The sequence below is a fragment of the Emys orbicularis genome, chromosome 5 (genome assembly GCF_028017835.1).
Source record: "Emys orbicularis isolate rEmyOrb1 chromosome 5, rEmyOrb1.hap1, whole genome shotgun sequence".
NCBI classification, from domain to species: domain Eukaryota; kingdom Metazoa; phylum Chordata; order Testudines; family Emydidae; genus Emys; species Emys orbicularis.
Window position 1 is genome coordinate 112,901,617 of NC_088687.1, and position 23,059 is coordinate 112,924,675.

The 23,059-nt window shown below is 44.2% G+C and overlaps 1 protein-coding gene across 2 annotated transcripts in view; it reads left to right on the forward strand.

The window, feature by feature from the left end:
- Positions 1–22,654, forward strand: part of KCNIP4 (potassium voltage-gated channel interacting protein 4) — a 401,680-nt gene extending 379,026 nt beyond the window's left edge. For both annotated transcript variants that reach the window (XM_065404842.1, XM_065404841.1), the window contains exons 5-8: positions 16,410–16,517; positions 17,653–17,757; positions 18,095–18,157; positions 22,607–22,654. In XM_065404842.1, coding sequence (XP_065260914.1) covers positions 16,410–16,517; positions 17,653–17,757; positions 18,095–18,157; positions 22,607–22,654 — 324 coding nt within the window. The remainder of the gene's footprint in view (positions 1–16,409; positions 16,518–17,652; positions 17,758–18,094; positions 18,158–22,606) is intronic.
- The last annotated feature ends 405 nt before the right edge of the window (positions 22,655–23,059 follow it).

A 23,059-nucleotide genomic window follows, 5' to 3' on the forward strand; every position in this document is an offset into this window, starting at 1 on the left:
GTCACCAGAACCTGGTCAGTTTGCACAGAGGCTATCCACCTCTGGAACTGGTGTGTCTGCCACAACATCGTGCCCCACGCAGCGTACCTTGGATGGGGCGCAGAACTCTCTGGTGAACACACTCAGCAGAACCTAGTACCTCAACCACGAGTGGGAACTCCATGGCCCCATGCTCCACTCCATCTGTTGGACCTCTGGCACCCCCCTCTGGGACCTCTTTGCCACCCAAGCAAACCGCAAGTTCCCCCTCCACTTCTCCAGGGCGGCCAGGGGTCAGGATCCAGAGATGAATGGCAGCCTTTGGTATGCTCTTCCACCAGGTCCTCTGCAAGATCCACCGAGATTGGGCCACAGTCATCTTGCTAGCCCTGCGCTGGCCCCTACAGTTCTGGTTTCCCGACCTACTCAGACTGTTGGCCCGCCCACCGATCAATCTCCTCAACTGGCCAGAGCGTCTCATCTAAGACCACTGCAGGGTTTGCCACACCAACGTGGGCTTGCTTCAATGGACGGCCTGGTTTTTGGATGGGGCTTGGCCGTAGGCAACACCTGTTCATCACCGTCCACTGTATTCTTACACAGAGTAGATGGGAGTCTATGAGGGCATGCTATGCCACAAAATGGAAGCACTTCACCTCCTGGACACAATGATGACACCTCCACCTCCATGCTGTCTCTGTGTCCATCATCCTAGACTACCACCTGGAGCTCAAGAACTCAGGCCTTGCATTCGGTTTGATCCACGTCCATCTTGTGGCACTTAGCACCTTCCTCCCTCCCATGGACGGCCAGTTGGTATTTACCCACCTTACCACTATCCAGTTTCTGAGGGGCCTGATGAACTGCTTCCTGCCACTGCTAACAGCCCCCTGCCCCAGGACCTCAACCTCGTGCTGTCTGCCCTCACCCGGTCTCCATTCGAACCCCTGGCCGCATGTTCCCTGGCCCACTTATCCATGAAGGTCCTCTGCCTGGTGGGTCAGTGAACTGATGGCCATGATGGCTGACCCTGTTTTCCATAGAGAAAAGGTCTCCCTGCGCCTTCACACTAAGTTCCTCCTAAAGGGTGTCTTGAGTTTCATCTCAACCAGTTCATCCATCTCCTGGTCTTCTATCCTAAACCCCACGCCACTCCCGCAGACAGCACACTGCATTCCCTGGACATCTGCAGGGCACTAGCCTTCTACTTGGACAGAACATCTGCCTTTCATGCCGCCTCTTCGTTGCCATCACGGAACGGTCAAGAGAGCAGGCCCTCTCCTTGCAGCACACATCAGTTGGATCTCTAACTGCATTACAGAATGCTATGCACACTCCAATGCGACATTGTAACTGCAGGTTCTTTGTGATGTGTGGTCCCTATTTGTATTTCAATGCCCGTTCACCTTCCTCTCTGCTGCAGATGCTCTATGCTGTGGTAAGAGGGAGACTAAGGCATGTCGCCTTGCATGGCCTCTTACAACCTCGCAGGGAGCATGTGGCGACATAAGGCGGCCACGAGAGTCAAAGGACACTGCTGCTGAAAAACTTCCTTCTCTGGCGCATGGCACGCACTCGCATTTGGAATACAAATAGGGACCACACATCACAAAGAACCTCCAGTTACAGGTAAGTAACCACCTCTTACTAACCTTTCTGCTTCCTTGAGATTAGTCTCTTTGGGCTAGATTCACAAGGGGGACTTAGATGCCTAACTATCCCTTTAAATGCCTGAGTCCAACATTTAGGCTTCACTAGCATTCAGGCCCTAGCCACCTAAAATTCCCCTAGGCATCTGAATTTCTGCTGCTGGGTATGTGCACAGCCACCTAAGTCCTGATACCGCTGAGCATCTCAGTGCCTCATACCTAAACCCAGGCGGAATTCCCTAACTATGCATTTCTCCCACCTATCTTGCCCATGGACCCCAATCTGGTAGGAGTGCTCAGAGAGTGCTTACCGGATTGGGCCCTGCAGAAAACACAGCTGGAGAGAGCGCTCCCAGTATCCAGTGGTTAGAGCACTTACCCAGGATGTAGGACACCTAGGTTCAAATCCCTACTTTGCCTCCTATAGTGCAAGACTTGAATCCAGGTCTACTACCACCTACATAACTGCTGTGGTGGGTTTCTTTTAACACTCTTGTTGAAGCTGTTCCACTTTGTATAAATAATAAAGTATTTATTGGAGCAGGTACTGGAACCTGGGTGTCACCGGAGAATTTGCTAATTTCGCTCTTTCACTGGCCCAGTGAATATTTAATTATTTATACAAAGCAGAACAGCACTAATAGCAGAGATTGAGACATACCCATCCCAGACTAGCCTGCTGATTAGAGCATTCACTGGGAGGTGAAAGACCTGAGTTCAAGTTCCTGCTCTGGATCAGATAGAGTGGGGATTCAAACCTAAGTCTCCCACAGCCTAGAGCCTTAACTACTGGGCTATTAGGTCTGGGTGTACGCATACACTCTCCATTTTTGTCTTTTGAGCAGAGCCTGAGCTTGTAGTGTGCTTTGAGAATGGCTCCGTGATCAGGCCCCACTGATGAGATAAGTGGGGATACACACCGTTTGAGAATCCTGGTTCAGGACCACAGGCCCTGGCTTGCAGAAGGACTCCAAGCCACTCAATAGCTGTGGGGTACCATCAGCATTTAAGCAGCTTTGCACATGCCCACCAGCAGAAACCTTGGCACCTAGTGACCTTATGCCCCTGTGGGATTAGGTGGCTGAGCAGTGTTTTTTTGCAAATGTCAGTGATGTCTAATGTTGGACTTAGGTGCCTATGTGAATCTGGCCCTTCAGAGCATAAATCCCATGGATTGTTTTCTATGGGTATGTCTATACTACGAAATTAGGTCGAATTAATAGAAGCCGGTTTTATAGAAATCGGTTGTATACAGCCGATTGTGTGTGTCCCCACATAAAATGCTCTAAGTGCTCTAGTCGGCGGACCGCGTCCACAATACCGAGGCTAGCGTCGACTTCCGGAGCATTGCACTATGGGTAGCTATCCCACAGTTCCCGCAGTCTCTGCCGCCCATTGGAATTCTGGGTTGAGATCCCAATGCCTGAATGATGCAAAACAGTGTCGCGGGGGGTTCTGGGTACATGTCGTCAGGCCCCTCCCCCTGCGTCAGAGCAACGGCAGACAATAGATTCACGCCTTTTTACCTGGGTTACCTGTGCAGACAACATACCACGGCAAGCATGGAGCCCGCTCAGCTCAGCTCACCGTCACCATATGTCATCTGGGTGCCGGCAGACGTGGGACTGCATTGCTACACAGCAGCAGCAGCTAACTGCCTTTTGGCGGTAGACGGTGCAGCATGACTGGTAGCCTTCATCGGCGATCTGGGTGCTGGCAGCCGTAGGGCTGCATTGCAACAGCCCTTTCCTTTTGCCTTTTGGCAGTAGATGGTTTATTACGACTGGTAACCGTCCTTGTTGTACAGCAGTGGCTGGAACTCCAGTCCCCCATCCCCCCAGTCATATTCTGCTGCCTTCACAATGACGATGATGGCTATCAGTCGTAGTATGCCATTTTCTGCCAAGCGCCCTGTTGGATCATTGCACATTAGCAGAGTCTTCCCTGAGCAGCAGATCATGCAATAGGCCTGAAGGCCATCATCATCATAACTGCCAAGCGCCCAGTATTTGCTGCCAAGCACCCAGAAGATGCCGAGGGCTATCAGTCATGCTGCACCGTCGTCTTAAGATGTAACAAATAGATTTGTTCTGTATTCATTTGCTTTCCCCCTCCCTCCGTGAAATCAACGGCCTGCTAAACCCAGGCTTTTGAGTTCAATCTTTGAGGGGGGCCATTCTGTGTGACAGTTGTTTGTGTTTCTCCCTGATGCACAGCCCCCTTTGTTGATTTTAATTCCCTGTACCTGTACGCCATGTCGTCACTCGCCCCTCCCTCCTTCCCCTGGTCCGTCAGATACTAGTTTCGCGCCTTTTTTCAGACCAGACGCCATAGCTAGCACTGGGATCATGGAGCCCGCTCAGATCACCGCAGCAATTATGAGCACTATGAACACCACGCGCATTGTCCTGGAGTATATGCAGAGCCAGGACATGCCAAAGCAAAACCAGGACCAGCCGAGGAGGCGATTGCAGCGCGGCCGCGAGAGTGATGAGGAAATGGACATGGACATAGACCTCTCACAAGGCACAGGCCCCAGCAATTTGGAAATCATGGTGTTCCTGGGGCAGGTTGATGCCGTGGAACGCCGATTCTGGGCCCGGGAAACAAGCACAGACTGGTGGGACCGCATCGTGCTGCAGGTGTGGGACGATTCCCAGTGGCTGCGAAACTTTCGCATGCGTAAGGGCACTTTCATGGAACTTTGTGACTTGCTTTCCCCTGCCCTGAAGCGCCAGAATACCAGGATGAGAGCAGCCCTCACAGTTGAGAAGCAAGTGGCGATAGCCCTGTGGAAGCTTGCAACGCCAGACAGCTACCGGTCAGTCGGGAATCAATTTGGAGTGGGCAAATCTACTGTGGGGGCTGCTGTGATCCAAGTTGCCAGGGCAATGAGAGACCTGGTGATATCAAGGGTAGTGACTCTGGGAAACGTGCAGGCCATAGTGGATGGCTTTGCTGCAATGGGATTCCCAAACTGTGGTGGGGCCATAGACGGAACCCATATCCCTATCTTGTCACCGGAGCACCAAGCCACCGAGTACATAAACCGCAAGGGGTACTTTTCAATGCTGCTGCAAGCCCTGGTGGAGCACAAGGGACATTTCACCAACATCAACGTGGGCTGGCCGGGAAGGGTACATGATGCTCGCGTCTTCAGGCACTCTGCTCTGTTTCGAAAGCTGGAGGAAGGGACTTTCTTCCCGGACCAGAAAATAACCGTTGGGAATGTTGAAATGCCTATCGTGATCCTTGGGGACCCAGCCTACCCCTTAATGCCATGGCTCATGAAGCCGTACACAGGCAGCCTGGACAGTAGTCAGGACCTGTTCAACTACAGGCTGAGCAAGTGCCGAATGGTGGTGGAATGTGCATTTGAGCGTTTAAAAGCGCGCTGGCGCAGCTTACTGACTCGCTCAGACCTTAGCGAAAAGAATATCCCCATTGTTATTGCTGCTTGCTGTGCGCACCACAATATCTGTGAGAGTAAGGGGGAGACATTTATGGCGGGGTGGGAGGTTGAGGCAAATCGCCTGGCCGCTGATTACGCGCAGCCAGACACCAGGGCGGTTAGAGGAGCACAGCATGGCGCGGTGCGCATCAGAGAAGCTTTGAAAACGAGTTTTGTGACTGGCCAGGCTACGGTGTGAAACTTCTGTTTGTTTCTCTTTGAAGAACCCTCCGCCCCTCCCCCCCCCGGTTAACTCTACTTCCCTGTAAACCAACCACTCCACCCTCCCCTACCCTCCCCCCTTCAAGCACCACTTGCAGAGGCAATAAAGTCATTGTTACTTCACATTCATGCATTCTTTATTAATTCATCACACAACTAGGGGGATAATTGCAAAGGTAGCCCGGGATGGGTGGGGGAGGAGGGAAGGAAAAGGACACACTGCAGTTTAAAACTTTAACTCTTATTGAAGGCAAGCCTTCTGATGCTAGGGCAATCATCTGGGGTGGAGTGACTGGGTGGCCGGAGGCCCCCCCACCGTGTTCTTGGGCGTCTGGGTGAGGAGGCTATGGAACTTGGGGAGGAGGGCTGTTGGTTACACAGGGGCTGTAGCGGCGGTCTCTGCTCCTGCTGCCTTTCCTGCAGCTCAACCATACGCTGGAGCATATCAGTTTGATGCTCCAGCAGCCGGAGCATCGACTCTTGCCTTCTGTCTGCAAGCTGACGCCACCTATCATCTTCAGCCCGCAACTTGCTCTGTTCATCCCGCGATTCAGCACGCCACCTCTCCTCTCGTTCATATTGGGCTTTTCTATAATCAGTCATTGACTGCCTCCACGCATTCTGCTGTGCTCTGTCAGCGTGGGAGGACATCTGTAGTTCTGTAAACATGTCATCACGTGTCCTTCGCTTTCTCCTTCTAATCTTCACTAGCCTCTGTGAAGGAGAAACATTTGCAGCTGGTGGAGGAGAAGGGAGAGGTGGTTAAAAAAGACACATTTTAGAGAACAATAGGTACACTCTTTCACGTTAAATTTTGCTGTTCACATTACACAGCACATGTGCTTTCGTTACAAGGTCGCATTTTTCCTCTTATATTGAGGGCCTGCCGGTTTGGTGTGAGAGATCACTCACGCAGTGCCAGGCCACAGATTTCAGCTTGCAGGCAGCCATGGTAAGACACAGTCTTTTGGCTTTTTTAATCTTCTTAACATGTGGGAATGGTTTCAAACAGTAGTGCTCTCATTTCCCATACCAAGCACCCGTTGGGTTGGCCATTTAAAATGGGTTTGCAATGTAAAAGGAGGGGCTGCGGTTTCAGTGTTAACATGCAGCACAAACCCAACTAATTCCCCTCCCCCACACCCAATTCTCTGGGATGATCACTTCACCCCTCCCCCCACCGCGTGGCTAACAGCGGGGAATATTTCTGTTCAGCAGAGCAGGAACGGGCACCTCTGAATGTCCCCTTAATAAAATTGCCCCATTTCAACCAGGTGACCGTGAATGATATCACTCTCCTGAGGATAACAAAGAGCGATCAGGAATGGATGTTGTCTCCATGCCAGCAAACACCGGGACCATACGCTGCCATGCTTTGTTATGCAATGATTCCAGACTACGTGCTACTGGCCTGGCGTGGTAAAGTGTCCTACCATGGCGGACGGGATAAGGCAGCCCTCCCCAGAAACCTTTTGCAAAGGCTTTGGGACTACATGAAGGAGAGCTTTCTGGAGATGTCCCTGGAGGATTTCCGCTCCATCCCCATACACGTTAACAGACTTTTCCAGTAGCTGTACTGGCCGCGATTGCCAGGGCAAATTAATCATTAATCATTAAACACGCTTGCTTTTAAACCATGTGTAATATTTACAAAGGTACACTCACCAGAGGTCCCCTGTGTGCCCTCAGGGTCTTCGGTGAGTTCGGGGGTTACTGGTTCCAGGTCCAGGGTGACAAACATATCCTGGCTGTTGGGGAAACATGTTTCTCCGCTTCCTTGCGGCTGTGAGCTATCTCCTCCATCCTCCTCTTCCGAACCCTCTTCCCTGTGTGTTTCTCCAGTGAGGGAGTCATAGCACACGGTTGGGGTAGTGGTGGCTGCACCCCCTAGAATGGCATGCAGCTCTGCGTAGAAGCGGCATGTTTGCAGCTCAGCCCCGGACCTTCCGTTTGCTTCTCTGGCTTTGTGGTAGGCTTGCCTTAGCTCCTTAATTTTCACGCGGCACTGCTGTGCGTCCCTGTTATGGCCTCTTTCCTTCATGGCCTTGGAGACCTTTTCTAATATTTTGCCATTTCATTTACTGCTTCGGAGTTCGGCCAGCACTGATTCATCTCCCCATATGGCGAGCAGATCCCGTACCTCCCGTTCTGTCCATGCGGGAGCTCTTTTGCGATCCTGGGACTCCATCATGGTTACCTGTGCTGATGAGCTCTGCGTGGTCACCTGTGCTCTCCACGCTGAGCAAACAGGAAATGAAATTCAAATGTTCGCGGGGCTTTTCCTGTCTACCTGGCCAGTGCATCTGAGTTGAGAGTGCTGTCCAGAGCGGTCACAATGAAGCACTGTGGGATAGCTCCCGGAGGCCAATAACGTCGAATTCCGTCCACACTACCCCAATTCCGACCCCCTAAGGCCGATTTTATCGCTAATCCCCTCGTCGGAGGTGGAGTACAGAAACCGGTTTAAAGGGCCCTTTAAGTCGAAAGAAAGGGCTTCGTCGTGTGAACGTGTCCAGGCTTAATTCGATTTAACGCGGCTAAAGTCGACCTAAACTCGTAGTGTAGACCAGGCCTAGGAGACTTGCCTCCTCCAATTGCCTACATTGCTTTGAAAATGGGATTTAGCTGTCTAATTCACTTAGGCCTAGATTCTCCAAGGTATTTAAGTGCCAGTGGAAGGATCTGTGCCTTAGCCCTTGCAACTCACAGGAGAGCAATGCGTAAATACCTTTAAATATCTGGACCTGCCTTCAATGCTTATTGAAGTTAGTGATCCTGATCTAGAATGACGTCTAGTGATGTTGCTCAGCGACTTATAGGCTCTGGGCCAGTGGGAACTGAGATCACTCAGTAACCTCCAACTAATACTCATCCCTGGCAGGGCTGAGGTGTTGTGCGCTAGATCCACAAAAAGATTTAGGTAGCCAAATGCCCTTTTGGGTGCCCAGAGGCCTGGTCTACACTGGTAGCGGTTGGTACGGTATGTGTAGCTGGACGCTGCCGTGAAAGGCTCTGGTGAGGCAGGGTAGGGGGAGGCAGCAGAAAAAGGCGCTGGCACTGAGTAGGCAGTGGGGCATTACACGGCTAAAAATAGCAGTGTAGCCATTGGCGGCACAGCAGAGCTGTGTAGGGTACATACCTCATAGACTCATAGACTTTAAGGTCAGAAGGGACCAATATGGTCATCTAGTCTGACCTCCCGCATGATGCAGGCCACAAAAGCTGACTCACCCACAACAGAATCTTCCAGCCTGCGACCCCTGCCCTATGCTGCGGAGGAAGGCGAAAAACCTCCAGGGCCTCTGCCAATCTACCCTGGAGGAAAATTCCTTCCCGACCCCAAATATGGCGATCAGCAGAACCCCGAGCATACAGGCAAGATTCTACAGCCGGACCCTCATTTTACCCGCGATGGCCCGTTAATGCCTATTTGACTAAAATCACATTATCCCATCAAACCATTCCCTCCATAAACTTATCAAGCCTAATCTTGAAGCCAGAGAGGTCCTTTGCCCCCACCGTTTCCCTCGGAAGGCTGTTCCAAAATTTCACCCCTCTGACGGTTAGAAACCTTCGTCTAATTTCAAGCCTAAACTTCCCCACGGCCAGTTTATATCCATTCGTTCTCGTATCCACATTACTACTAAGCTGAAATAATTCCTCTCCCTCCTTGGTATTAATCCCTTTGATATATTTAAAGAGAGCAATCATATCCCCCCTCAGCCTTCTTTTGGTTAGGCTAAACAAACCGAGCTCCTCGAGTCTCCTTTCATAGGAAAGGTTTTCCATTCCTCGGATCATCCTAGTGGCCCTTCTCTGTACCCGTTCCAGTTTGAGTTCATCCTTTTTAAACATAGGAGACCAGAACTGCACACAGTACTCCAAATGAGGTCTCACCAGCGCCTTGTATAACGGAAGCAGCACCTCCCTGTCCCTACTAGAAATACCTCGCCTAATGCATCCCAAGATCGCATTAGCTTTTTTCACAGCCACGTCACATTGCCGACTCATAGTCATCCTGCGATCAACCAGGACTCCGAGGTCCTTCTCCTCCACCTGTAGGTTCTGGTATCTCTTTACTCTGCTCCCCTAAGCAGTGTGTCACCAGCTACACTGCTATTTATACCCATGCTAGGGTGTATGTGCAGTGTTTGTACTCTAGGTGTAGACATAGCCTTAGGTGACACTGGGATTCTCCAAGCCCCCACTCAACTGCTGCCTAATCCTGTAGGTGCATAAATTTTTGCCAGAAAGCATGGGCACTATTGCCTCAATCTAAGTGCCTATCTCACATTTTAGCCCCAGTGGGATCCTCAAAGTAGGCTTCCACTGCCTGTCTCATCTGCAGGATCTGATCTGTTATGTGAGCTCAGAGCAGGCCTAAATCCTCACAAAATTGCTGGAGGTGATGGGGAGAAAGAGGCAGCCCCCTTAGAACCTTAGCCTAGTAGTTAGGACACTTACCCAGAATATGGGAGAGACAGGATCTAATCCCATCTTTGCCAGCTGTAGCAAAGGGATCTGAATTTGGGTTTCTCATCTCTGAGGCATATGCCCAAACCACTGGCCTGTAGAATAATTCTAACTCTCTCTTTGGCTTCTTGCATAGTTAATTATTTAGATACAGTGGAACTGTGTCAACAGAAGACACCCCACACCAGAAATTAAGTAAGAGTGTGCTATCACAGCATACCTCATAACCCATGGGTTAGGGCTCTCATCTAAGAGATGAGACACCCAAATTCAAATCCCTTCTCTACCTGGGGGCGGGGGAGGGATTGAACCTGAATTTCCTACATCCTGAGTGAATGCCCTAACCACTGGGTTAAAGTCTGTAAGGGGGCTGAGGCCGCCGCATCCATTTCTTGCAACCCGTCCCCCCCAACAATCAATCAAACAAAAAAACAGCTAACGCGCAGTGCTTTATTTGTAAGGAGAGGTGCTGGGGCTCAAGCAATTAGTTGCCAGGGGTAAAGCAATTTTTTTTAAACTGCCATAGCTGACGCGATAAGCCCAGAGGTGCCGGGGCTATGAACTGCCAAGCTTAGAGGTGCTGGGGCTCAGCCCCGAAGCCCTGGCATAAATTAAGCACTGATTATGGCTGAGAAGCTCTGGAGAGTGGTGGGCTTAGACCACACCTCTCTTGTCAAAACATAGGTAGCGCAGCATGCTGGCTTTTATGGCTCCCATGCTTATGCACCTATCGTTCCCCATATATTGTATAGGGTACCTAAAAGTTAGTCCCTTTGTGGAGCCAACCCTACCTGCATACATCTCACTTCTGCAACAGAGCTGTTTAAAGACTTTGGTTGTGATCTATGAGTAACTTAACTTTTATTTGTTTGTCCAAGGATGATTAATTATCTCTTAACAAAGTTGTCAATGACTTTCTGATTGCTTTTGTCTCAGTTAGTCCTTGAGAACTAATCAATTAAGTAACAACCTTAATAGATCAGAGGGGTAGCCGTGGTAGTCTAGAGCTGTAAAAAGCGACAAAGAGTCCTGGGGCACTTTATAGACTAAGGCTTTGGCTACACTGGCGGTGTACAGCGCTGCAACTTGCTGCGCTCAGGGGTGTGAAAACACACCCCCCTGAGCGCAGCGCGTACAGAACTGTAAAGCGCCAGTGTAATCAGAGCCTGCAGCGCTGCACGCTCGCTCGCAGCGCTGTGAAGTCCCGAGTGTAGCCAAGCCCTAACAGACGTATTGGAGCATAAGCTTTCATGGGTGAATACTCACTTCGTCAGATGCACCCACGAAAGCTTATGCTCCAATACATTTGTTAGTTTGTAAGGTGCCACAGGACTCTTTGTCAACCTTAAGAGAGTACTAACATAAAACTCAAAAATAGGGAACTGAAAAGTAAAGCTCCTAATCATGTGTTCCTCTGTATCTTGTTCAGGGTCAAATGAACACTGGCACTTAATACTACTAATAAAAAGCCATTGTATGCAAAAAAGTAACGTGCATGGAATGGCTGCAGAACTGGCTCCAAGGGTCTGTCTGTGGATCATATAAAAGATCATACACTTGTTTGGTGGCCTACAGATTGTTTTCATCCATTTCACAGTGGTTCACCTCACAAAGCCCACAGTGGCAGCTGGCACTTTTGCTGATAGTTTTAGCATGGTGACAGTGCTCTTAGCTACTATGGGGTGGGCACTAATTGAAAACCCAAGGAGGCAGAGAGAGATATTTTCTGCTTACCAAAAGAGTTTCTCAAGGGCACAGGTGAGCTACATGGGTGCCTGTATTCCGCCTTATGTGGATAAATAATGGATTTCAGGTTCCAGCACTCATAACTTGGTTGCTTCCCAAAGCACTAAATTGCACACACAGAATTTAAATAAAAATAATAGGAAATAATTTTAAACTGCATTGGCCCCCATGAACAAATGATGGATGAAAGGTCAGGCAGAAGAAATGCTGCTGTTTTAGGTGATTTATATTTTGAACGTATATATTATGTATGTCAAGGGCACCCAGAGTTTGGATAGGCATCCTCACATTTGTAAGTTTTTAGACTGAAATCTACATAAATAAATAATATACGCAGTGAAGTTTGGCATGAGCGGGCTAAAAATGTACGATATTAAAGATAAATTATACTTTTTTTAATGGAAAAGATTAATCAGCTTTTTCATCCCTCTAGACTTTGATTGCTGTGTTGTGTCCGTCTGAAATGAAAGCATATACATAGCAAAAAACTCAGCATGGGGGTTCTTATTCAACACGTCACAACTTTCTATCAGAGTTGGTCCGTATTAGCACTTCAGAGATGAACTTACACCTTAGAGCAAGGCGAACATTCAACCAAAAAAACCCAATTTACTTTCACAGTAGTGTCTACTATTCCCATTGGTATTAGAGCTGAAAATATGAGGCCAAGCCAGGGGCAGATCTTGCAAGATGTGGAGCACATCCTGAGAGCTGAGTCTTTTCAACACCCTTGAGGCTCAATGTGCACTCAGCTCCATGCAGGAGGTGCTCCAAAATATACCCTTAAGCCTTGAATGCTCAAGTTTTAAGATGAGAAGATAAAGCAAGAGGAACATTTTTCTGCCTCTCCCAAAATGGCTAGCTAATTTGGTCATCATCCATGCTGCTGCTTGGCCTCTGAGGAAGTGTACCTTGAGTACAGAATACAGACGGTGAAGGGGAGCAAACAAGGGAATGGTGGAGCACCAGAAAGGGGTAGTATGGGGAGTAAACAGGAGAGAACTGCTCAATGGAGAAGAGCAGAGCAATGAATTAAATGCCAGCATGAAAGCTGACAATACAGCATTAGGCGTAGCAGAGTTCAGGAAAAGATCCATCAAGATTTAGCACACAGAGAAATGGGAATGATGATTGTTAAAATTATATGAGCAAATCTGTTCTGAATTTCCTGAAGCATAATGGTTTAATATTTGGCAGTATGCCTTCAAAGAGCCATGTAGAGATTTAGCCCTAAGTTGCTGAAACTATAAGTAAGTTCAGTAAAATGTTTTTCAGGATTCATAACTTTAAAATGCATCATGAGGCAAGTGTACTAATACTGGAAACTATGAGGAAATCAGCAAGCCCCAGGGTACACTAAACCAACTAGTCAAGAAAGACAAAAAGAATAGGAGTACTTGTGGCACCTTAAAGTGTAACACCACACATGATCTTAGCCAAAAGGCCGAGAAGCCTTTACCTTCTGATCCCACTGAGGGTTACCAAAAGAAACTACACCATCTACTCAAGAAACTCCCTGAAAAAGCACAAAAGCAAATCTGAACAGACACACCCCTAGAACCCCGAGCAGGGGTGTTCTATCTGCTACCCAAGATCCATAAATCTGGAAATCCTGGACGCCCCATCATCTCAGGCATTGGCACCCTAACAGCAGGATTGTCTGGCTATGTAGACTCCATCCTCAGGCCCTACGCTACCAGCACTCCTAGCTATCTTTGAGACACCACTGACTTCCTGAGGAAACTACAATCCATTAGTGATCTTCCTGAAAAGAAAGCCACTATGGATGTAGAAGCCCTCTACACCAACATTCCACACAAAGATGGACTACAAGCCATCAGGAATAGTATCCCCGATAATGTCACGGCAAACCTGGTGGCTGAACTTTGTAACTTTGTCCTCACCCATAACTATTTCACATTTGGGGACAATGTGTACCTTCAAATCAGCGGCATTGCTATGGGTACCCACATGGCCCCACAGTATGCCAACATTTTTATGGCTGACTTAGAACAACGCTTCCTCAGCTCTCGTCCCCTAACACCCCTACTTTACTTGCGCTACATTGAAGACATCTACATCATCATCTGGACCCATGGAAAAGAAGCCCTTGAGGAATTCCATCATTATTTCAACAATTTCCATCCCACCATCAACCTCAGCCTGGACCAGTCCACACAAGAGATCCACTTCCTGGACACTACAGTATTAATAAACGATGGCCAGATAAACACCACCCTAAACCGGAAACCTACTGACAGCTATACTTACCTACATGCCTCCAGCTTTCATCCAGACTACACCACACCACTCGATCCATTGTCTACAGCCAAGCTCTACGATACAATCGCATTTGCTCCAACCCCTCAGACAGAGACAAACACCTACAAGAGCTCTATCAAGCATTCTTACAACTACAATATCCATCTGCTGAAGTGAAGAAACAGATTGACAGAGCCAGAAGAGTACCCAGAAGTCACCTACTACAGGACAGGCCCAACAAAGAAAGTAACAGAACGCCACTAGCCATCACCTACAGCCCCCAATTAAAACCTCTCCAGCGCATCATCAAGGATCTACAACCTATCCTGAAGGACGATCCATCACTCTCACAGATCTTGGGAGACAGGCCAGTCCTTGCTTACAGACAGCCCCCAAACCTGAAGCAAATACTCACCAACAACCACACACCACACAACAAAAACACTAGCCCAAGAACCTATCCTTGCAACAAAGCCCGTTGCCAACTCTGTCCACATAACTATTCAGGGGATACCATCATAGGACCTAATCACATCAGGCACACTATCAGAGGCTCATTCACCTGCACATCTACCAATGTGATATATGCCATCATGTGCCAGCAGTGCCCCTCTTCCATGTACATTGGCCAAACCGGACAGTCTCTACGTAAAAGAATAAATGGACACAAATCAGATGTCAAGAATTATAACATTCAAAAACCAGTTGGAGAACACTTCAGCCTCCCTGGCCACTCGATTACAGACCTAAAAGTCGCAATATTACAACAAAAAAACTTCAAAAACAGACTCCAACGAGAGACTGCTGAATTGGAATTAATTTGCCATTAAATCAGGTTTGAATAAAGACTGGGACTGAATGGGCCATTACACAAAGTAAAACTATTTCCCCATGCTTATCTTCCACCCCCCCCCCCATCTCCTTGTCAAGTGCTGGAAATGGGCATTTTCATTACCACTACAAACAGTTATTTTTCTCTCCTGCTGAGAACAGCTCACCTTAACTGATCACTCTCCTTATAATGTGTATAGTAACACCCATTGTTTCATGTTCCCTGTGTGTGTATATATATCTTCCTTCTGTATTTTCCACTACATGCATCCGATGAAGTGAGCTGTAGCCCACGAAAGCTTATGCTACAATAAATTTGTTAGTCTCTAAGGTGCCACAAGTACTCCTATTCTTTTTGCGGATACAGACTAACACGGCTACTACTCTGAAACCTGTCAAGAAAGACAGGACTTCAATAGAGCTTTGCAGCCTTAGATGTACTCAATATGTACTTTGAAGGGTAACTGTACTGGCCATACAGGAGGAAAAAAACAACACACTAAAACATAATGCATCAGACCCTCTTTGTAAGGCCATTGGCGGTTTCCCCCAAAATGTTGGCTTTTTTTCCAACTCTGCTTTCTTGAATAAACATGTAAACCTGACCAGTGTCAATACAGAATTATTTAACCTTTGTAGCCAATGGGCTTGGTGCTACTCTAGGACTTTATTGCTGTTGGATATATTCCCATTTCAATTTGAGCCTTTAAAACGTTTGGTTATAATCTCTATGGCAATGACTATGATATCACAAAATCAGGTCAGGAGTAACTAGGAGACAAGGGACTGGGAAAGATAAAGTCCTGGTTTCACCAAGTCTCTTTGAAAATTAAATAAAAATATGAAAGAAATACAACTAATAAATAAGTTTGTTTGACTTTTTTGTCAAGTCTCTGTTAAAGTGTGAATGACGTTCATGCTGCTATAAAACCATATTAATTATGAAACACAAATCTAGTTCTAGCACTGGTGTAACACGAGTGTACTAATCGTTAGACTTCTTGGCCTATAGGGAAGTAACGTAGCTGACTAATTTCATTCTTTGAAAGCTGACTATGTTACTCTGTCAGAGTTATCTACCACCAAGTATCAAAGGAATGGATTCAGATTTTGTTGTTTTACTTCTGTAGACTCTCTCTACAATATTTTAATGTACAATTCTCTGTATTTCATATAGAGGGGATAAAAATAAAGTTAAGTTTCTCTAATGAATAGTTTTCTCAGAATTGCCTTTTTTTGTTTGCACTCCAATTTATAGAGCAGCCAGCCTCTGAAGAAAACCTCTGCAAAGGTGTAAGAGCTGAGAATATTACCTTTATTATGTGTGAAATTTACTCCCATGTAGCGTTCCACAATATATGCCATTTAAGTCCCAGTTAAGCCCTAAATTGAGGGTTTAAGACGTACATAGATTTTGTTGTGGACCTGTGCACAGCAGTGATGTTTTTCCCACATTGACTTCAAAAGGAGTTGCTTGCATGCAGCATTTTATATGGTTAAGTCCTACACTATAGTGCATTCAATCCATTAACAGAAGGAGGCTACAAAACTGATTGTTGCTTGTATTATATTAATCCACCATGAATTAGCAGTACTACATAAAAAGTCTGGAAGGACTTTTTTAAAAACCAGTCTTTACTACTAATTCCCAAAACAAGACGAAGCAACAGTCCTTCTTTCCAGCCTGGTATTGCACTGGAGAATTTATCACATTGGAGTCCAGGATTTGAAAGTTGCATATTTAGAAAGATATAGCTCAGCTTCAAACTACCTAGATTTTTTTGTTTTCTTTCTAGGATTTCATTATGGGTCTCTCAATTTTACTCCGAGGGACAGTACAAGAAAAACTCAACTGGGCTTTTAATTTGTATGATATAAATAAGGATGGATACATAACTAAAGAGGTAAGAATTCATTTTGTAGCCACAATAACTGAAACCACAGCATGTATATGTCTCTTCGAGTTTGGTTTGAAAGGAATGTGGCTTTAGAGAAACTGTTGTCAAAACTGAATTCAGTGGCAAACAACTAGATAACTTATTTTCTTCCCACCAACTTAAAATGGTTAAAATAAATGCATTTTACAGAAACTTTTTAAAAAAAGATAGTTAAGAACTAGCCACAAATTTAGATTTTATTAGTAGTCATAGAAGACATAGCTGGCCAAATTTCTTAAGAAAGAGGCACAATGGGCATGCTTTTGAGTACCTACATTTGCCCACAGAATTGCAAGAACTAGGTAGGGTATTTGTACATAAAAATATGTATCCAGAAATGCAAGTGAACACTTAAAAAAAAAATCTATCCCTGATAATTTGTTGTTAACACAGAATGTATTAAAACACTATTATATCCTAAAGGGCCTTATTCTGAAAGGACTAGGCACATGCTGAACTTTACTCATCAAAGTCAATGGGACAATGCACATGTGAAGTGAGCATGCACATAAGTTTTTGCAAGATCAGGCTCCTAATCTGCTTACTGTAAATGATACTGGTACTAACAGTTTCAGCAAGACACTGCATAAAGTTTTTTTTTTTTTTTTTTAAATACAGTATTTTATTCAGCATACTGGCAGATGAATTACATGTTTGTAATCATTCTAATAGAGCACTTTTCAGCAACATATCTCAAAGCACCTTACAAAAGCTGGGGAAACTCACACACAAGGAGGCGATGTGATTTTGCCCAATTGCCTTCTGCTACAAATTTTTTGTTTGTTTGTTTCCACTTACTGGTCCACAGGAGCTTTCTTTCCACAATATCAGTGGACTTTTAGGTATCATAAAGCATTTAAATTCAGAAGCATAAATCTGCATCTACTTAAGGGTTTTCAGTTACTTAAGATGTTTTATCTGTTTCTCTCTATTGTAGAACGTATGGAAGCTGCAGTGGCTAATTTAAACTTCAAAGTGATCCATGTGCATTACATTCCTGAAGTTGTTCGATCACAATTTGACTGTGGCACAGTCTTAAATATTTCTTCTAAACTATAAATGCTCAAAAGAAACATTTACATAAACATGTTTTTCTCTTCAGGAAATGCTTGATATTATGAAAGCTATATATGATATGATGGGAAAATGCACTTATCCTGTTCTCAAAGAGGACGTCCCTAGACAACATGTGGAAACATTTTTCCAGGTAGGGCAAGACAACAAAAAAGGATGGTCTACAAGAAAAATCCCATGTTTTGATTGGCAAATAATTTTGCACATCCTATTATTTTTGTTACTCTATCTTCCCTGTGCCCCCATCCCAACCTACTTGTCTGTCTGATCTGTCATGTCTAGACTTTTATAGACTGGAAGCTCTCTGAGGCGGGGACTGTAATGTACTTATAGTGTCTAGCAAAATGATATCCTGACCTGGGTGGCCACCAGCCTGCAATATAACTCTGAAATAAGTAATAAATAAAATAAGTGATTTTAAGTAGAATTTTTCCATGATTTAAGCAAGTGTTCTTATTTTTTCTGGACAGAAAATGGACAAGAATAAAGATGGGGTAGTTACCATAGATGAATTCATTGAAAGCTGCCAAAAAGTAAGTAATGATAAATTGATTTAGTTACTCCTATCAGCTGGCTAAGTGGTTGTCACACGGTACTACCAATTAAGATTTGGGTGTAAAGATGTAGCTTACACTTCTAGACACCAGGGACCACATTTCCCAAGGCACCTTTACAAAAAAATGTGTCTGGCAAACTGTTCTACAAAACAGTCAGTTACATATGCAAACATATACAATATTTGTATTCATAGAGGTGATAGTTTTTGAAAAGCTAAATGTTCACCTATTCTACTAGTGTGTTTGCATCCTCTCTTCCCATGCAAAGCTACCATGTAGTAGACAAATTGTTATGTGAATATTTATTTGAGCCTTGTGCTGGGTAAATATCTGCCAGAATTCACATTTATTCACTGTAGGATAACTGAATGTGCTATTATTTAAGAACTTGTCTACAGTTAGACAAGACAGTCTTATAAAAATAAGTATTAATTTTTTCATAATAAAATTGCAGAAAACACCAAAGCTACTTGTTATTTGTACACTGTACAAGGTTACAAGCTATTAGAGGAACATGGTACATACAGAGGGTGTCATAACTACATTAGATCAAGTGTTGAGATCCAAACTGGGAAAAGGGCTAGCAACAATTGATTAGATCATGCAGATTGATTTTCTTGAGAAAAGAACTGTAACAAACTAAAACCATCAATTCTGTCTACCAATAAATACAGTAAAGTACAGTAGATTTCAATGGACATACCAGCTCTATTTGGGTTTTCTTGGATAGGGGAAAGGACATTAGGAAAATCAACTATAAGAGTCAATGTATTGCCCTTTTGGTATATGAGAGAAGGGGTAAACAAGACTAGGAAAAGCATGTCTATCCATGAGCAACAATTTATAAACACCTTGTATCCCCAAAGCTGCACAGGAAATATAAAAGATGGTCTGGACTTTGTCAGTTTTTTTACTTGCATCTCTAGATATTCCATGGGAAATTCCTGTTGGATCAAAGACAAGGAGATAGTGAAAGGGTATAGAGACCTAGTCAATGATGTACTATTCTTAATAGCACTTCTCATGGTGGCTGATAAGCTTTGGATACCATTGACCATAGTGTCGATGGTGTTCTTTGCAGTGTTGCTGAGTACGTTTTCTTTCCTGGAGAGATCGGATATAGGGTGCTGTAGGATTTTATCTTGTCACTTCTCTTGTTCAGTATATCTGGAAGGCTGCTCAGGCAGCCTGGTCACCAGTAGGGAGACGGAATTCATCTGTCTCCCTCTCATTGAATGCCAATTCTGCTATTTCCTCAGTGCCTAACTGAGATTTGGATAAGGCTGGGTGTAAAATTACAGATGGAGTCTGGACAAGATGGCAATGATGCAGATGGGTAGGAAAATTCATCTATAGGAATGGAGGAGGATTGTGCAGTAAGGGCTACAATGTGGTTCTTTTCCAGAATGATTCACGGCTTCAGCAGGCTGTTATAGCCTTTGCTGTTTCTGAGTAATCAGATATGTTGGCACTGGCAGCTATAGTCCATCTCCAATTCATAGCATGAGTGACAACCTTTAAATCCCTACATACTTTGGGACCCAGTAATTCGGGAACTCATTTCCCACATCTTGCCGTGGCTGTTAGGCATCAATGCCTGGAACTTGGCTTTTCAAGACTATCAGCAGATATTCTCAGTGTTTTGTTCTTCCCCTGACTCCTTAAAAACCCACATTTGATGAGCTTCAGATCACTCAAAAGAGAGCTTAATGATAAGCATGGTTGTGTTAGATATGGACACTTTGTTCAGGCCAACACTAAAAATTACAAGTGGCGACATGGAAGATGACACGTCAAGCATCTAATCACTCTTGGCCAAAAAAATCTTTTTTTTTTTTTTTATTTCCAACTGTATACAACATCTAGCTTCGGTCTGTAGCCAGACTTAATCTTTATTATTAAACAATGGAATTTCTCAGTGCTCCTTCTACTTCTTGCAATAGGTTCACTCTGTTATCTTTTATTCATCAATTTTAGAGATAAAACAATACATAAATGAACCAAAAACAAAGAAATTCTCTTCTGCAAAATTATTCTGTGTAACTGCATGTCCCACAGTGTGTCCTGAAATACAATTATTTCAGAATAGCAGGATCAAAATCAGCCTTCAGCTGCCAATGCCAGTACCAGGTCCTTGTTTTATTTAAAAATGGTTTTGTGTGTGTATTAGCCCATATCACCAAGATGAATGTGTTAATTAAATATGTATACAGTGTGAAATGCAGTTTTTCTAATACTTTTCTATAATTTAGGAGTTGGTACTGTAATTGGGTTTGCTACACTTGCAAACTAGGTATTAGTTGGATAACTGTACATAGAAGAAACTAATGTAGTTAGTAGTCTTCTACACTAGTTATTAACTTAAAAAAAATCCTGTAGCTTCCAAGGCCAATAGTATTGATTACAATTACAATATATCAGAGTCTGTGGTCAAGAGTACCACTAGATTTAATTGCATTGGCCTAAACACCTATACTAGCACTATCATCAGTTGTCTAACAAGATATCTGATGGTTATTAGCTCAGAGTGAATAAATTCTTTTGAACGGCCACTGATTTATAGTTGAAGTACAAAGCAACATCACAATGTTGATGGAATAGGAAGACTAAGAACAGATTCACTTGTTCATTTCCTATTTCGGAACTGAGAAAGAGTGTTGAAAGAAGCTTTTGAAACACAAGCTAGATCTACATTTAGCTGTCAGGCCCAAAGTTTTCCTGAAAAGAGACTGTAGGAAGTGGGACAGCTGTACAGTGCAGTGGGTAAAAAATGTGCTTGCTACCATTATGAAGACTGGTGTTCTATCCTATTATTAAAGAGGAAATTTGGACAGCCTTCCACACAGCATCACAACTCTAGTAGTAGAGACATCTTTTCCTGGTAGGTAATTGGTATTTATTGGTTCTGTTTAGAACATCATGTGAAGACAGGTTTTGTTGTTGGATTTGTTATGAAGTATTTTACTACTGTTTATCACATCTGACCTCAATAGTTTATTCATTCTACTCCATTAATGAAGGGAGTGGAGGAAGGAGCTATTGGCTGCAATTCAATCCATATAAGACAGATAATGTTGGTTGGTTGGGGGAAGGAGCCATATGATTATACAGATATACTTCAGTGAGAGAGTACAAACGCCATTTGTTAAATATGGCTGCAGAACCCATGCGGTTTTAAGAAGATACTTGATTGCTCCTAGATGCCCAGGTTATGGACATGGTCAAGTACACTTTTTTCCAACTGCATTTGCTGAGACAAGTTCACCATTTTCACTCCAATGTGTCCCTTGCTACAGTTACCCTCACCTTGAGATTGGTTTATGGTAATTAACTACATGACGAGACCACTTGGAAACTAGAGCTAGGGCAGAACATGAGCTAGTTTATTAGGTGGAGTTTCGTGCTGAGAGTTTACCGTCAATAAGCTTCTGGGTGGAATTCAAGGCAAGGATTTTAACCTATTAAGAAAGCCCTGAATGATTTAGGCCCTAATTACGTGAGAGATCACAGTTGAAAAAGAGCTGGAGATACCTTGATCTAGGAGGTAGCACTCTTCATAAGATACTCTCTACTCTTAAATTCACTCTTCCTTTGGTCCAAAACTTGGGCAAATACACGACCAAATTATTTTCTTAGGTATTGAGAGGTGGACGTTAAGGGGTAGTTTTATTGTGACTGCTGAGAGTCTTCATCATTATTATGTATATTTATTTAGTGTGGGATGACCAGTACATTTTGATGATTCTGAGAAAGATAATTGTGTAAGGGCACCTCTAAAAGTTTAAATAAAAATGGATTAAATTTAATATCGACAAACAGAAGTAGAATCAGAGAACACTATATCATACTGCCAGTGGGGAAAAATCTAAGCTGAGGAGCCAACAATTTTAACAATGTATTTGAGAGAATCATCAAGATGCTTAGCTCACACAGTGATGCATGCACGTGCTGATTCAGTTTTAAATTGTTCTTCAATCTACAAAATAGTCCTCTATAATGCCAAAGGGTTTTTTGGGGAGAATATACTGTGCCAGGCAACAATTTCAAATATATGGAAGTTATTGACTGTACTCAAACTGCACATATGAAGTTACCACATATTTATATACTATTTTATACAGAGTATCAAAAGATCAATTGATTACCTCCAAAACAGTGTAGACTGTTTTACAGAATGATTAACAAAAACACAAATGAACTGAATATGCTCGTTCAGTTTAATTTTTTTAATTTCAGTAACTATTTATTAATAGTTTTGGTATTTTTTTCTCAAATCAGTACCAGTTTCGGTGTTAAGTTTTATCATCACTTATTAATTTTTCCGAACAAGTTGCTGCTGTCAGTAACTAACATTAGTGACTTCTACCCACTTTTTCTCTCTATACTCTTAAGATAATCTGACATGTATTTTTTTTCTTCTTACAGGATGAAAACATAATGCGTTCCATGCAGCTCTTTGAAAATGTGATTTAACAATGTGGTTTACTCTGCAATTAATGGACAAATGTGAACTATTCTGCAACATAACTTAAAGCTGGATTTGCCACATTTACCATATGTAGGATTGCTCAGCTTTACACTGAGACACGTATTATGCAAATAAGTTTTGTTTTATTATAAAGCATTCCTCCCAAAGGTTAGGATGTAATAATTTGTCCTTTATCCAATGGGATATTCTAAAAATATTAGGTTTTACCCCACAACTCCCAAAAATAGCATAGCATCTGCCATTATACAGCTTTATTACCATTCCAACCCCTAGATAAAAGAGGCTTTAACACAAGGAGATCAGAAATAGCTGGTTTTGATACTTGTTTGTTATGGATTCAGCCACAGGATTTTAAGTGTCTTAAAAATCCTTAAAAAGTATCAGCCTCT